General features: G+C 49.6%; 1 protein-coding gene across 1 annotated transcript; it reads left to right on the top strand.

The window, feature by feature from the left end:
- Nucleotides 1-6960: 6960 nt before the first annotated feature.
- On the top strand, nucleotides 6961-13203 carry PEX26 (peroxisomal biogenesis factor 26). The gene is made up of 5 exons (XM_075440789.1): nucleotides 6961-7202; nucleotides 7798-7938; nucleotides 8302-8615; nucleotides 9346-9492; nucleotides 10264-13203. The coding sequence occupies exons 1-5, from the start codon at nucleotides 7054-7056 to the stop codon at nucleotides 10365-10367; spliced, it is 855 nt and encodes a 284-aa protein (XP_075296904.1). The 5' UTR covers nucleotides 6961-7053; the 3' UTR covers nucleotides 10368-13203.
- The last annotated feature ends 760 nt before the right edge of the window (nucleotides 13204-13963 follow it).

The following is a 13963-nucleotide window of genomic DNA, read 5'->3' as shown; positions in this document are numbered from 1 at the left end:
GCCTGCCCTGGGTTCACCCTCGGCCCACAGCTTGCCCCCCTTCGTGGAGCAGCCCCTCTCCCGCTGCTCCCCGACACCCTCCTCCTCACCGCCAGGTCATTCTCATGCTGGAAATGCTGGGAAAGATCTCGCAAGCGCTTAAGTGCAAAGCCACCAAGCCACCTTGGTCCAAACCCTTCTCAGTGGTGGTTTAAAAGCAGCCACTGACTTTGGAGCGAAGCGGCTGCCAAGCTCGGACACCAGCCGTTGCGTTACCACTCTCCAGGCGAGCCAGTGTTGATCCGGGGTGAGAATACGTTACTGTGGGAACGCCACGCTGAATTCCCCTGGCTACGTCTGCTGAAGGATGACTGCACTGGGAGATGGGAGAGTTACAGCTTAACGTTTGCTTTGATAAACCAAAAATATTTAAAATACAACTTGCCCTATCTACGGTAGAGTTCCAAAAGACATTAAGTACAGTTTATTAGCTTTTCCATAATGTTTCAAACAAGTTCTTTCAGGCTGTCTACACTGAGTCATTTTTTGGAAATCAACATTTCGGATCTAACCCTAAATGAGAAATTATTTCAGATTTGGCAATACAGACTGGATTTTCAACTTCCTCTGTGAACAGGCATCTGGAACAAAAACGTGTCTAGAAAATTTTGGCCTGCCTGTTCAACCTGCCCAGACTCAGGCAGCTCTCAAAGCTGAAAACCTCACCAAGACACAAGGGTGAGATTCCTCACGGCCTGCCCTTCCCCCAGTGCCAAGAAGTAAACACGTATGTCTGAGGCTACATAAACTAATTAGACACCTAATCCTACCTTTGTCTACATCTTGTATTGCCGAGAAAGACGAGAAGGAGCAGCAAGTAAGGAGGAACAGAGGGAAAGAGAGGTTCTCCTTCCCCTCTACACTGCCCTAGTGAGGCCCCATCTGGAGTACTGCATCCAGTTCTGGGCTCCCCAGTTCAAGAAAGATGAGGAGCTACTGGAGAGAGTCCAGCGGAGGGCTACGAGGATGATGAGGGGACTGGAGCATCTCTCCTATGAGGAGAGGCTGAGGGAGCTGGGCTTGTTCAGCCTGAAGAAGAGAAGGTTGCGAGGGGACCTTATAAATGCTTACAAATATCTGCAGGGTGGGTGTCAGGAGGATGGGGCCAGACCCTTTTCAGTGGTGCCCAGCGACAGGACAAGGGGCAACGGGCACAAACTGAAGCAGAGGAAGTTCTGTCAGAACATGAGGAAGAACTTCTTCCCTCTGAGGGTGATGGAGCCCTGGCACAGGCTGCCCAGGGAGGTTGTGTGAATATCTCCTTCTCTGGAGATATTCAAGCCCCGCCTGGACGCGGTGCTGTGCAGCCTGCTGTAGGTGACCCTGCTTCAGCAGGGGGGTTGGACTGGAGGACCCACAGAGGTCCCTTCCAACCCCGAACATTCTGTGATTCTGTGATCAGCTCATCGGAGAAACGGGGGCCAGCACACTGCTTGAGACATCACTTTTACACAAACTGTAAGCACACCTCTCAAACCAGTAAGACCCTAAAATAGCACACAGGTCTTCAAAAGGAGGGGAGGAATCCCCCCAAAAGAGAGGTGCCACACTTCCATTTGAGACTACATGAAAAAGCTCAGAGGCAAACGAATGAAGAAGCAATAGCTTCTTAATCACTGTATCGTCAAATTTTCGAGCAAAATGGCAAGCAGGGGAGTGCTGCCTGCCGCAGTCCTCCTGCTGGAGGGGCACATGGGGGTACACTCACTGTGAAACACAAGACACAAAGCTTTTACCAGCAGACCACCCCTTCCCAGCGGGCCCTCTCCTGAGGCTCAGGCGCTGGTACCGTGCAACTCCGTGGCACTACTGGTTTTCCTAAAACCACTTCACATCACAACTCTTGTGAGCATCATCAGACCTGGCCAGGTAAGAGCCAGGACACAAAAGAGTTTGTGAACTTCTGTAACATTTTCTGTGATTTCCAATTCAAGATGCAGAAGATGCATTGTCTCTTTGTAGTGATAATTAACGGGAGATTGTGGTAAACTTGCATTCAAAATGAGGGACGGGCCTCTGACAACCACTGAAAAAAGAAGTACTGAGAAGTTACGAAGCTAGGTTAAAAATCAGAAGAAAAACTCATATTTTCTCAAATTGCCACATTTGCCTTATGGTTCAAACACTTTCAGGATTCATGCTGTCAAGCACTTCTCCCAACCATGAGAGCACAACTTTTTCTTTCGAAAACGAGGAGAAGGGGAGATTAATGGATGACAACTGATTTCGGCAGGCGGGGCTCTGAGAAGAAGTATTAACTATTAGAAGGGCTTGCAACTCTAAATCAGCGAGCAAAGAGACACAGTGCTAGGCAAACAGGATTTAATTGACCTACAGTGATGACAGGCTTTAGTATTTTCTACCAGATAATAACTGGTTGCAGAAGAGAAGATGCCTTAGGCCTTCAACCAAATTGGTCACCTTAAAGCTATGAAATGCCCCACCCAGCACTAATTATTACTATTATAACAATAACAATGAAATCAAAAGTAACAGCTGTTATTCTTTGACTGCTGCCTTGCCAAGGCTGGTATTTTATTTGATATGGAGCAAAGAAAGAGGCTTAATCAACTTAAAATCGCCGCTTGCTTCGGAAAGCTTTCGCCATTAGCTGGGTTAAACTCAAGTTTCGACAAGCTGTGAAAACATCTCTGTGTTTCCGGTTTCCCAGTTTCCAGCATTTGCACCTTGCACAGTGTTTGTGTGTCTGTGATGAAGGTGAAAATGGGGATTTGCTCATACTCTTACGTTATGTGATACCCCCAGTTGAACTGGGGCTGTGACTACGCCCACGGGTGCCTTCTCTGCCTTCTGCCACCCTCGCCTGTTGTTTATACAGGTTTTCATGTGGCCAAAATGGGAGGTGACTGCTTTTAAATGCAGTAACTAGGAACATCAGCAGGTGGTCTCGAATATCAGGTGAATTGCCTCTATGAGTTCTATTTTTGAAACAACAAAATAGGTTTGATTCTGTGCCACCAGGCTCGGTGAGACAAGAAAGCGGAGCATCACGATCAGCCATCTGCTCAATGCACGGCCGGAAAGCGTTCACCTTCACCCAAACGAGGGCTCTGACGACCGCCTGCCAGGAGCTCGGGGAGCCCTGAATCTGGGCTAATTGATGGGATCTGCAGCCAGCTATCTTCATATTTAATAGGGATGTACGGCTGATGGAAATTACAAGCAAATTACAGGTTCCGCTACATCATGGTCTTGCCAGACCCAAACAAAAGCACGTGGTGATAAGGACAGAGCACTGCACGCTGGGACCTGCGGTCTCTCATTGCTTTATTAGTTGCTGATAAGCTATGATGTACTACAAAACTCCACACCTTTCCTAGAAACTATCCTTTCCTCTGTTGTGTTTGTAACACCCTTTATAATTTCCAGCTCTTCTGTTTATTTTTATATGGGTGTAAGAGGGTTTCTTTCTCTTCAAATCAAACCATAGGGCCTCACTGTTTCTAGCTCAAAGTCTCCCTAATGCTGCTAATCTGATATTAACAGCCTACTGACACAGAAGAGACCACAGAAAAAACTGACTGCCAGCCCTCTGGCCCTGTGACCGTGTGCTGGTCAGATCTGGATTAGTGCTTGAGGCGATTTACCTCAGGAAGCCTTGTTACAGGTGCCTGCAACTCTAAACTCTCCTTGAACTGCCTGCCAGGAGAGGAAGGAGGGCAACCTGGGAATCCACAGCTGATGCAGACATAAACAAGGCCCTTTCGAAACTCACTTTTCTTTTCCAATGAAAATCGGGATGACAGCAGCAAAAAATTCCCTGATTTCAGATAATGGGTGAGGAGCTGGGCATCGACATCCCACCCAGGACACAAAATCCACTGTGATGCTCCCTCTCACCACCCGTCACTGACAGCAAGTTTGTTTGACTTTAGTTTTTCTTGTTACTAGAAATTGTTATTCAGGAGCACAGGCGAACGCGCTGATTTCCTCCAGCACTTGTGTAGCAGCACAGCCCTGCTGCGTGGGCTAATTACAGAATCACAGAATGTTCGGGGTTGGAACGGACCTCTGTGGGTCATCTAGTCCAACCCTCCTGCTGAAGCAGGGTCACCTACAGCAGGCTGCACAGCACCGCGTCCAGGCGGGTCTTGAATATCTCCAGAGAAGGAGATATTCACACAACCTCCCTGGGCAGCCTGTGCCAGTGCTCCGTCACCCTCAGAGGGAAGAAGTTCTTCCTCATGTTCAGCTGGAACTTCCTCTGCTTCAGTTTGTGCCTGTTGCCCCTTGTCCTGTCACTGGGCACCACTGAAAAGAGTCTGGCCCCGTCCTCCTGACACCCACCATTGAGATATTTATAGGCATTTATAAGGTCCCCTCGCAACCTTCTCTTCTTCAGGCTGAACAAGCCCAGCTCCCTCAGCCTCTCCTCGTAGGAGAGATGCTCCAGTCCCCTCATCATCCTTGTAGCCCTCCGCTGGACTCTCTCCAGTAGCTCCTCATCTCTCTTGAAGAGCCCAGAACTGGACACAGTACTCCAGATGGGGCCTCACTAGGGCAGTGTAGAGGGGGAGGAGAACCTCCCTCGACCTGCTGGCCACACTCCTCCTAATGCACCCCTAATTCAGGTACAAGAGTGACTCTTTCAGCTTTAAAAGCATTTTAAGCCATTCACATTTCAGGAAAGATGGAAAACCAGCATCATTCTTACTTGTCAGTGGGTGACAGTTTGGTTCACCAGCCCACAGGGCCTGGGGCTCCTCTCCAGGGCTGGGCTCCCCCTCCTACGTGGCAGCAGGGTGCCGTGCTGGCTCTGTACGGCTGCTCCATCGCCCCACGCAGCGGGAGGAGGGTGCCGGGATGACGGATCAGGGTGACCAGCTGCGCTTGATGTCACCCAGCAGAAGAGGGTCCAGGCGCTGCACGAGGAATACGCCCGACTGCCAGGGACAGAAACGGAGGCAGGAAACGACGCTGCCACAGCCACGTCAACCTCCAAGGCTTCGCGCGTGCCCGAGTCTGGAGCTAGAGCATCTCTCGTCTCCACTAAGATGATTCTATTTTGGAATGATTTCATTTTTACTTGTTGACAATTGCCAGTAAAATAGGTAATTGTCCCTGGCCTGAAGTTAAATAGTAACTGTGTAACAGCACTGTTATTTGGGGTCTGAGAACTGCTAGAGGTTTGGCCTTCAAGGCACCACACTGTCCCCTCTAGGAAGAGGGGTGAAGTACAAAAACATGTTACCATGCCTTACAGGTAAATTAATTTTACCTATAATTATCGTTATTACAAGGCTGCTTGTTCCACCTTGGCTTCTTAAACAACCACACTGCAACTCATACAGATCTTCTGCTTAGGGCAGCTCCTACCTCTCCCCGACACAACTGCACGAGCGTTGCAGCTCTCGTCTCTTTGCACAGACCTTTATTAACAAGGAGCATCTGCAGGGAAACAGGATCTGACTCACGCCGCAGACCAGCTGCTCCTGTTGCTCACGTCCCCACCTGAAACAACAGTCCCCTGTTTCACAAGTTGCCTCTGTCACCGCAGCAGCCAACTCCAACCTCACCAGCGCAACGCCGCGCGGCCCTTCTAAGGCACGGAATATTCTTGGTTGCTCCCCACGGAAGAAATTCTCGAACAGTATCTTTGCATCTCGCGAACTTACCTCGTTTTTGTGCCGCCTCGCTCCTTTTCCGAGTCTCAGCGGGGAGTACCCAGCCAGCGTGAGCCTTTTTCAAAATTGATTCCTTATCCATATTTGGGAATTTGTGCTGGGCACTAGCTGGTACCAGGCACGTTCTTCCCACAATGCACTTTGGGACTTGTAGTTCCCAAAAAGGAATGTTTGTTCTCCAAACCGCAAGCGCAGAGCAACAGAAACGGGAGTCTGAAGCGGCTTTACCTCCGCCTCGGCTGAGCTGCTGGGCCCTTTATTTCACAACGGTTCTGGGCCGTGGTTTCGCCTTGACCAGCCTGAATCCTCCGGGATCTCCTTCCACGGCCAACGCCGCGGCCAGGGCCAGGTGCCTGCTCCTGCCTCCTGCTAACAGCTGCTCACAGGAGAGCTATGGCCAAGTTTCTAACCACGCTCGCCACGCTTTCTGCCCCGCTTCCAACTCTGAAATGGCGCAGAAACTCCCCTCTGAAAGATGTGTGTCACTTTTTAACACATTCTGCATTAGCGTATTTGATTTTTCCTAATTAAAGAATCATAGCAGGGGGTCAGTATTATATAAATAAATCCTGCCTCTCCTGTAGAGATTCATTTTTGAAGAGCGTTTGCACCGGCTCGTAACCAAGACACCCAACTGTGTTTTAAATAACAGCTACAGAAGGACGCGAATCGCTGCCCGCCGGGTGCTGGCGGGGACGCTGCCACCGCGCCCCAGCTCCGGCTCCGCTGACAGCGGGACGCGCTGACACGGCGGGCGCGGGGGGGAAAGGCCCCGGAGCAGGAGGCCGGGAGAGGCGGGCAGCCACCAGCCCGCCCCGGGGCCCGCGGCTCGGCAGGGAGACGGCCGGGGCTGCGCTGACGCCCGGCGGCCGCGGGGAGAACGGCAGACCGGACAGGGAGGGCAGCGGCGGCGGCGGGCGCCGGCTCGGCGTCTCCCCTCGGCAGCCACAGAAGTGAGAAGCTGAGGGGGGGTTTGGCGCGGGGCCGGCACCGAGCCCCGTCACGGCACGGCTGAAGGCGCCGCGATCCCCGACCGCGGGCGGGACGGGCCCCCCGGAACTCGGCGGCCGCGGCTCCCCACTCCCTCACGCCGCCGCGAAGACTACGCGTCCCGCCGGCCCGCGGGGCGGGGGGAAGATGGCGGCCGGGGCGGCCCTTCCGCTGCCGGGCAGCGGCGGGGGCAGGGCGGGCCGTCACGGCCTTCCGGGACCGCGCTGCTGCCGGTGCCTGCCTGAGCGGGGCCCCGCGGGGGGCGGTGGCGGCGCTGGAGCCGGAGCCGGAGCCGGAGCCGGAGCCGGGCGGGCGGCGGGCGGCGGGGCGCGGGGAGGGCGGCAGCAGCTCTCCCGGCAGCCCCCCCCGTGCCGCCGCCATGAGGAGCGAGCCTCAGGTCTCGGCCCAGGCCGCCTCGCTGCTGGAGGAGGCGGCGGACCTGCTGGTGCTGCACCGGGACTTCGCCGCCGCCGTGGAGAAGTGTGAGGCGGGCTGCGACAGCCTGGGCACCGGCACCGGTCCCGAGAGGTGCGAGCGGAGCGGGGACGGGCGGCGCTGGGCAGCGGCCTCGGCGTCAGGCTGCGAGCTGCGGCCGCCTCGGCTATGCCTGGGGTTTTGCTGGGTTTCATAGGGGGCTTTTGGGGTTTAATAAACTGGCGAGGGGGTTAATAATTAATCAATTAATTAATAAACTGGTTAGGGTCTCTTAGGTTCGAATATAAATATTATCTCTGTGAATGGCAGTAGCACCAGTGGTCCTCGCCGTGGTTTTCATCGCTTTCTGTTGTCTACATCGATGGAAGGTGGCACTTTTTGCTGAGAAGCGAGTTAGTGACGGTTTAAAACCCGGCTTGGCTCTGGCTGCCGTTTGCTAACAGCATGCTGGTGTGGACATGCCCGGGACGAAGGGATCTGCGGGGTCTGCGGCGTGCCGCGGAGCCTTCCCACGCCCCGCGAGAGATACGGACTCCGCGCATTGGACTCCACACATCTTCTCAGGGGGTTGGCTCTGCCTTGTTGTGGGTGCAAGGAGAGGGAAAGTCCAGGCTGCAGCTCCCTGGAAGGGACGCGAGGGGAAGGGTGGTCGCGAGAAGCGCTTACTGAGGTGTCTCTTTGTTGCCAGTTCTGCGGAAGTGAGATGCTCCCTTTGTGTTGTGGGGATTCAGGCGCTGGCTGAGATGAACCGGTGGAGAGAAGTTCTGTCTTGGGTCCTACAGTATTACCACGTCCCCGAGCATCTGCCTCCGAAAGTTCTGGAGCTGTGGTGAGTTTCTGTCTGTGGCTGCCAGAGACACGCAGGGCTTGCTTTAGGTTTAACAGCGGGCCGGACTTGAATATTGGGTGATGTTTTGACTTTGCGTGGTGTAGGTGAGGATGAAAGCGGAACCTGGGACATGCCTGGAGCATGCCCACAGGCCAGCAGATCGCTTTACTATGATAAAGTACGAAAGGAATGATGTTGAGAAAGTAACATCAGTGCTTGCACCTACTGTCCGCCTCGGAAATCTCTCTGTGGTTCGGGTGTAGACCCTGATACGTGTGTCCATGATAGCTGCTTGTGCTAGTAACTGTCAGTGATCTCAGCTTTGACAAAGAGTTAGTGTTGTCTGGTGTTCTTGTGTTTCAGTATCCTGTTATACAGCCAAGTGAGAGAGCCGCAGGTGATGCTGGAGGTTGGCAGCAGCTGGCTGAGAGACCAAACCAATAAGAGCCTCCCCGAGTACGGTTCATTGCTGGAGCTCTATCTGTTGCACGTGTTGCTTCCGCTTGGCCAGTTTGAGGGGGCAGAAGAGCTTGTACGCGGCTGTGATGTTTTCGACAGCGAGCAGCAGCTAGCGTTTCTTGAGACCATTTGTGAAAGCCGATGTCGGTGGACTCAACGGGAAGAGATGGACTCGGCTGATGACGAGCAGCAAGATGGGGCAACAGAAACTCTTCTGGGTAGGCTTTCCCTCTGTTGTTTGTCTTCATCTTTTTTTTTATCATTTTATTTCAAGTGAGTTGGTCCCTTACTAACAAAGAGTGTGAAGTATTAACTATTTATTAAGAATATTTTCGTGACAAACCAGCCATGAGGAAGTCCTGTTGTGTATCAAAGAAGGAAGCAGAAGACTTAGTGATCCATTTGCTGAAAATTACTAAGCGTATTTAGTCTCTGCTGATGTCTAGAGATGATAATTATTTTCCAGGTTCAAAAGCACTTCAGAATAAATGTGGTTTTTTTTAAAGGTGCAAAAGGGAAACTAAAATGACCTAGCAATCCTTTAAGGGTTTTGTTGGCTCTGTGTATGCTCTGCTTCGTCTCTATTCACAGCTGAGCCCGTGTAGAGCAATGCGTGTCTGGCGTTTAAAGTACTGCTGCTCCTCCAGAACTGTAAATCGCTTGACATGATCTCCCAGGAGAGAAGCTGGCACTGCTGTGATATAAGATCATATTATACTAAAGTAGATGCCTAAAAAAAGTAGATGCCTAAAAAAAGCTGTAATTAATTGTATTACAAAATTGTAATGTTTCTCTGTTCCTTATTATAAAAAAAACCCAACCCAACTTTCATGCAATCAAGCTAAGAACAGTCTTACTTTAGTATCTTAGTTTCTTATTATCTGTATCCATGTGATTATTTTTTTTACTTTACTTTGCCCTGACAGCCTTTCTGTTCTTGTATTCTAGGTGCTCTGTCCCAAAAGCTCTTGACCATGTTGACACTACTACGTAGAGCACTGAGGTCCATGTCAAGCCACTTCTGTTTACTTCCTTACAAAAAGATGCTCTTGGCTACTTTCTTGCTTTACCTGGTGGTGGTGAGATTAGACCCAGGTACAGTATTAAGATTTCCAATTTTTAAAATTCCATTATGGTTATAGAGAAGAAAATAGTGGCTTTTAATAGATTTGGTCTGTGTAAGCGTCTCGTATTTGGGAGACACGAAACTGGGTGGCTGGGAACTTACTATTTGGGCTTGGTTCTAATGTTTCCAGTTGCAATCCCTGTAGAAAGATGTAGCTCCACAAAAGCCAGTTTTCTGTAAATTCCATCCTTGGCCCTTTCCAACAGATAAGGTACAGACTGAGAGGCAGGCTGAGCTCTCCTAGACTCAGCCTCTGCCTCAGTCAGCTTGAAGTGTTACAAGGTGAGTGAGTATCTCTTGGCAGAGCGATGCCTTCTAGGGCTGCCCTGTCAGGAAAGCGGGCAGTTGCCCAGGGTAGCAGCGTCGTCATGCGTTTGATCTGCTGATGCTGGAGTCTCGTGAGTGACAGCTGCGGCTGTCGCTGACACGTGGGCTGGTCCCATGATGCGGAGATGGCAGCAGCCGGGGCGTGGAGGGGATGGCTGTTTCCCTTTCTGCTGGGTGGTGGGTGCTCCACAGCTGTCCTGCAAGTCGTCCATTGGAAAATACTGAAGAAGACTTGCTAGTGATGGCAGCAGTGCCCTGAGTGAAGGCCCAAGTACTGAACCAAACAGAAAGAAGTAAGGCAACTAGGTTTTGATTAACTCCAGTCGGGGTGAGTTCTTTCGCAATATGTTTGGTGCATCTTAGTTTTACCTTTTGTAGTGAAAGGCTCTCTTGCTTTTTGTTTTGCTCTGCAGCTTCTCCCACATCGCTGCCATTTATTTACAAACTGGTCCAGCTCTTCCGACAGGCTTGGGCAGCTGTATTTTCTCCTATCCATAGACGTCCAATTCAAGATTAAGTGTCTTCCATCACAGAATGCGTTTCTCTCTGCTGCTGTACAAGTGTCAGCCTGTCTTGAGGATGTTATCAGGCTCTTCAAGGACTGTTGAAATCACTGTCCTAATTGAGATGACCACCTGTGAATTCCTGTGTGGTAACACCTTCGTTTCTTCAGATGGCGAATGGTGGTGTATGAATTTTGAAACCACACCAAATATTCCTGACATTTTGCTTGGCTCTACAGCACCGTTCTGTCCAACGCCAGGGTAAAGCCGCTCCTTCCGTAATCTACAACTGAAGAAGAATCCTCCTTTTCACATAGTTTGCTTTGGATGTAGCTCTTCGAGTGAGGGTTGTGTAGCCGATTATGAACTATGAAAGAAGGTTTCATCCTTACAAATGCTGGGCAGTTCTCTGAAGAAGTGAAATAGTGTTCCTGGAGGCATGACTGTAAAAGGCAACAGAGTGCCAGTAATTAGGGGGATATTCTGCTTTGCCTGAAGACATCTCAAAAGCCCAGATCCTGCAGCGTGGGCTATGTGGAAGAAGAACACCGGAGAAAGTGAAGCCTATTGCATTTTCAACGCCATGGTTTCTCTTATGACTGATGCCTCCTTTTACAGGCGATCTTGTTTTTAGTCATATTTAAGCCAGAAAGCCAAGGTGGTGGGCCATGAAGACTGTTGTGCTGCACCTACTGTTCTTAAATGCAAATTACAGCACTTTGTGCTTGCCTGATGCATAGTAATCCTTAAGAGCACATGATGGTGGTAAGGAAATAGATATATTTTTTTAAACTATATCCTATATTATTGTCTAGTTGAACAACTGAAGTTGTTGCATTGTTTTACTGTTTCCCTCCTTCTTGCTTTGTTTATGTAGATGTCAAGAAGTCTCTGTCTAGAAATTGCCGCTCCCTGCCCCCAACATCTGAAGTCGTGGATTACTTGGGAGCCGTTTAGCAATGCTCTATCACTTGGAACAAAAGTTTGTTAATAGGTAGAAGGAGATACTTCTCCCAAAACCTTAGAAAATTATTATCTTTGCAGAAGATCTGTCGCCAGACTGACCCCATTTCTGATCACTTGGGGCAGAAATTGGAGGTTTGGGGTGGAACATTCTTCTCCATCCATCCTCCTGTTATTGACTGACAAAGGGTAAATTGCAGAGGAGCGAGAACTGACCTTCTTCAATGTTGCTTTCACTGGAGCGAAGTGTTGTGTGCTGGAGAGGACAAGTTAAAGGCAAGGAGCCCTTGTGGCAAACAAGTAGCCCATCACCCAGCCATCTGCGCCAAAAGGATGCGGGCTGACTGACCTCAGTCCAAACTACAAATTGTTGAACAAAGCAGCCTTTTTGGTGGGCAAATTCTATCCAACACACCAAATCTGTGAAAAGCAGCCAACATCGATCCTAGCGTGGTGTCCTATGACAGGAGTCCCCTTCAGGTGGTTCCTTTATCTCTAGCAACAGCCATACACTGAGGTGCTGGCTATTTCTGTTTTCTGCACCCAGATAGCAGGCTGTGCGCAATCTGTTGTTTCGCTGCCTGCCAGGACACTGTGAAAACACTCTGCATCTTCACTGCTAAATATAGTTCTGTTTCTTCTTGAATTATCCCAAGAGAGAAATACTCCAATATTAGTGTCAGATAAACTGGGGCAGGTCATTCATGAATGCAGTAATGACCTTGCCTAGTTGTCTCAAGTAAAAAACAAAACAGTCCTATATCCCTCCTCAAAGTTTTATGTCTCTGCTAGGACTTTACACCAGGACAAGCAGCACATAATGCTTAACTATATTAAAAATTTATTTCTTATATACTCTGCATATGTAGGGAAGAGCAGCTCTTGATACCGCTAGATAGTTCTTGTAATTGAACTATAAGTGTAGTTACAGCTCTGCAACCAACAGCTGATGGGAAACCAGGTGGAATAAAACACAGAAGCTCTGTCTGGAGTTGAGCTCTTTCAAGAAATGACTAGGTTGTATCTACTGGCCCCCTACTTTGCAAGGCCTCGCTTTAAGTCCTTTGTAAGCCAGTTAATGAAATAGCAAACTTCACTCTGAAGTCAGGCCAAATTCTCACCAAATTGACTGTTTAAGTAACACCCATTTTTTGCTCTATTAACATTTTTAGTTAGATGGCAGAGGTGAAGTTTTGGAGGTTGGGACCAGTGGTCTGAGCAGGCCATACATTGTGTTTAGAATGCTGTTAAGTGTCATAACTGTTTATTTAGCAGGACTTTAACATTCAGTGTGATTTTAAGTGTAGGTTGGTAACTTCACTTTTTTTGAGTACTACTGATTTTGTATTTGTGTTGTATTCTATTCATCATAAGGGGGAAAGAAGGAAGAAACAAGCCATCAGGGTTTTTTGCAATTAACACTAATACTGCAATATTTAATTTTCACAATAAAGTGACTACTGATTTATCTCTTTGTAGAGTTGCTTATTTGTACTGTAATTAAGTATATGAAAACTTTTGCGTTTAATGTATTGATACTCTACAGTTTTCAAGTAATTTCGGGAAATGTTTCACTAAATGTCCTCATTGTACAGGCATATTTGAATTAAGTAGAGGGCTTGTTCAGTATGAATCAGATGAGATCTAATCAACAGATGGTGTTGGTAGGGTATAAGCCTGCATTTTCATAGGAGTTCAGACAGTGGTAATTACTTTCTGTGAAAGATCCAGCATTTTTTTTGTTAAGTATCTGTCTCTGTGTACCTTGGGATGGCCAAGACCAGTACTACCAAGAATAAAGTACCTGGTATTTAGCTGTGTTTTTCTCTGCACTCTCATTATATCATAGAGGGAAAAGACAGAGCCACAGGGATCCTACTGTTTAAGCCTTGTCAGAGAGAATGTGTGTGTGTGCCACGTGTATGTGAACTTTCTGCTAGTAACTTCAGATATAAAAGCAAATTGTTCTGCTTTTGTTTTGCCATCTTCTTCCTAGACGCACAGAACTTGTACTGGCCCATAGAATCACAGAATCACAGAATAGTAGGGGTTGGAAGGGACCTCTGGGGGTCATCTAGTCCAACCCCCCTGCCGAAGCAGGGTCACCTACAGCAGGCCGCACAGGACCCCGTCCAGGCGGGTCTTGAATATCTCCAGAGAAGGAGACTCCACAACCTCCCTGAGCAGCCTGTTCCAGTGCTCCGTCACCCTCAGAGGGAAGAAGTTCCTCCTCATGTTCAGACGGAACTTCCTGTGCCTCAGTTTGTGCCCATTGCCCCTTGTCCTGTCACTGGGCACCACTGAAAAGAGCTTGGCCCCATCCTCCTGACACCCACCCTTCAGATATTTGTAGGCATTTATAAGGTCCCCTCGCAGCCTTCTCTTCTTCAGGCTGAACAAGCCCAGTTCCCTCAACCTCTCCTCGTAGGGGAGATGCTCCAGTCCCCTCACCATCCTCGTAGCCCTCCGCTGGACTCTCTCCAGTAGCTACTCATCTTTCTTGAACTGGGGAGCCCAGAACTGGACACAGTACTCCAGATGAGGCCTCACCAGGGCAGTGTAGAGGGGAAGGAGAACCTCCCTCCTCCTGCTAGCCACACTCTTCTTGATGCACCCCAGGATCCCATTGGCTTTCTTGGCAGCCAGG

This window comes from Opisthocomus hoazin, chromosome 1, assembly GCF_030867145.1.
Source record: "Opisthocomus hoazin isolate bOpiHoa1 chromosome 1, bOpiHoa1.hap1, whole genome shotgun sequence".
Lineage (NCBI taxonomy): Eukaryota > Metazoa > Chordata > Aves > Opisthocomiformes > Opisthocomidae > Opisthocomus > Opisthocomus hoazin.
The sequence above is the reverse complement of the archived record's forward strand: the minus strand, read 5'-3'. Positions and strand labels throughout refer to the sequence as shown.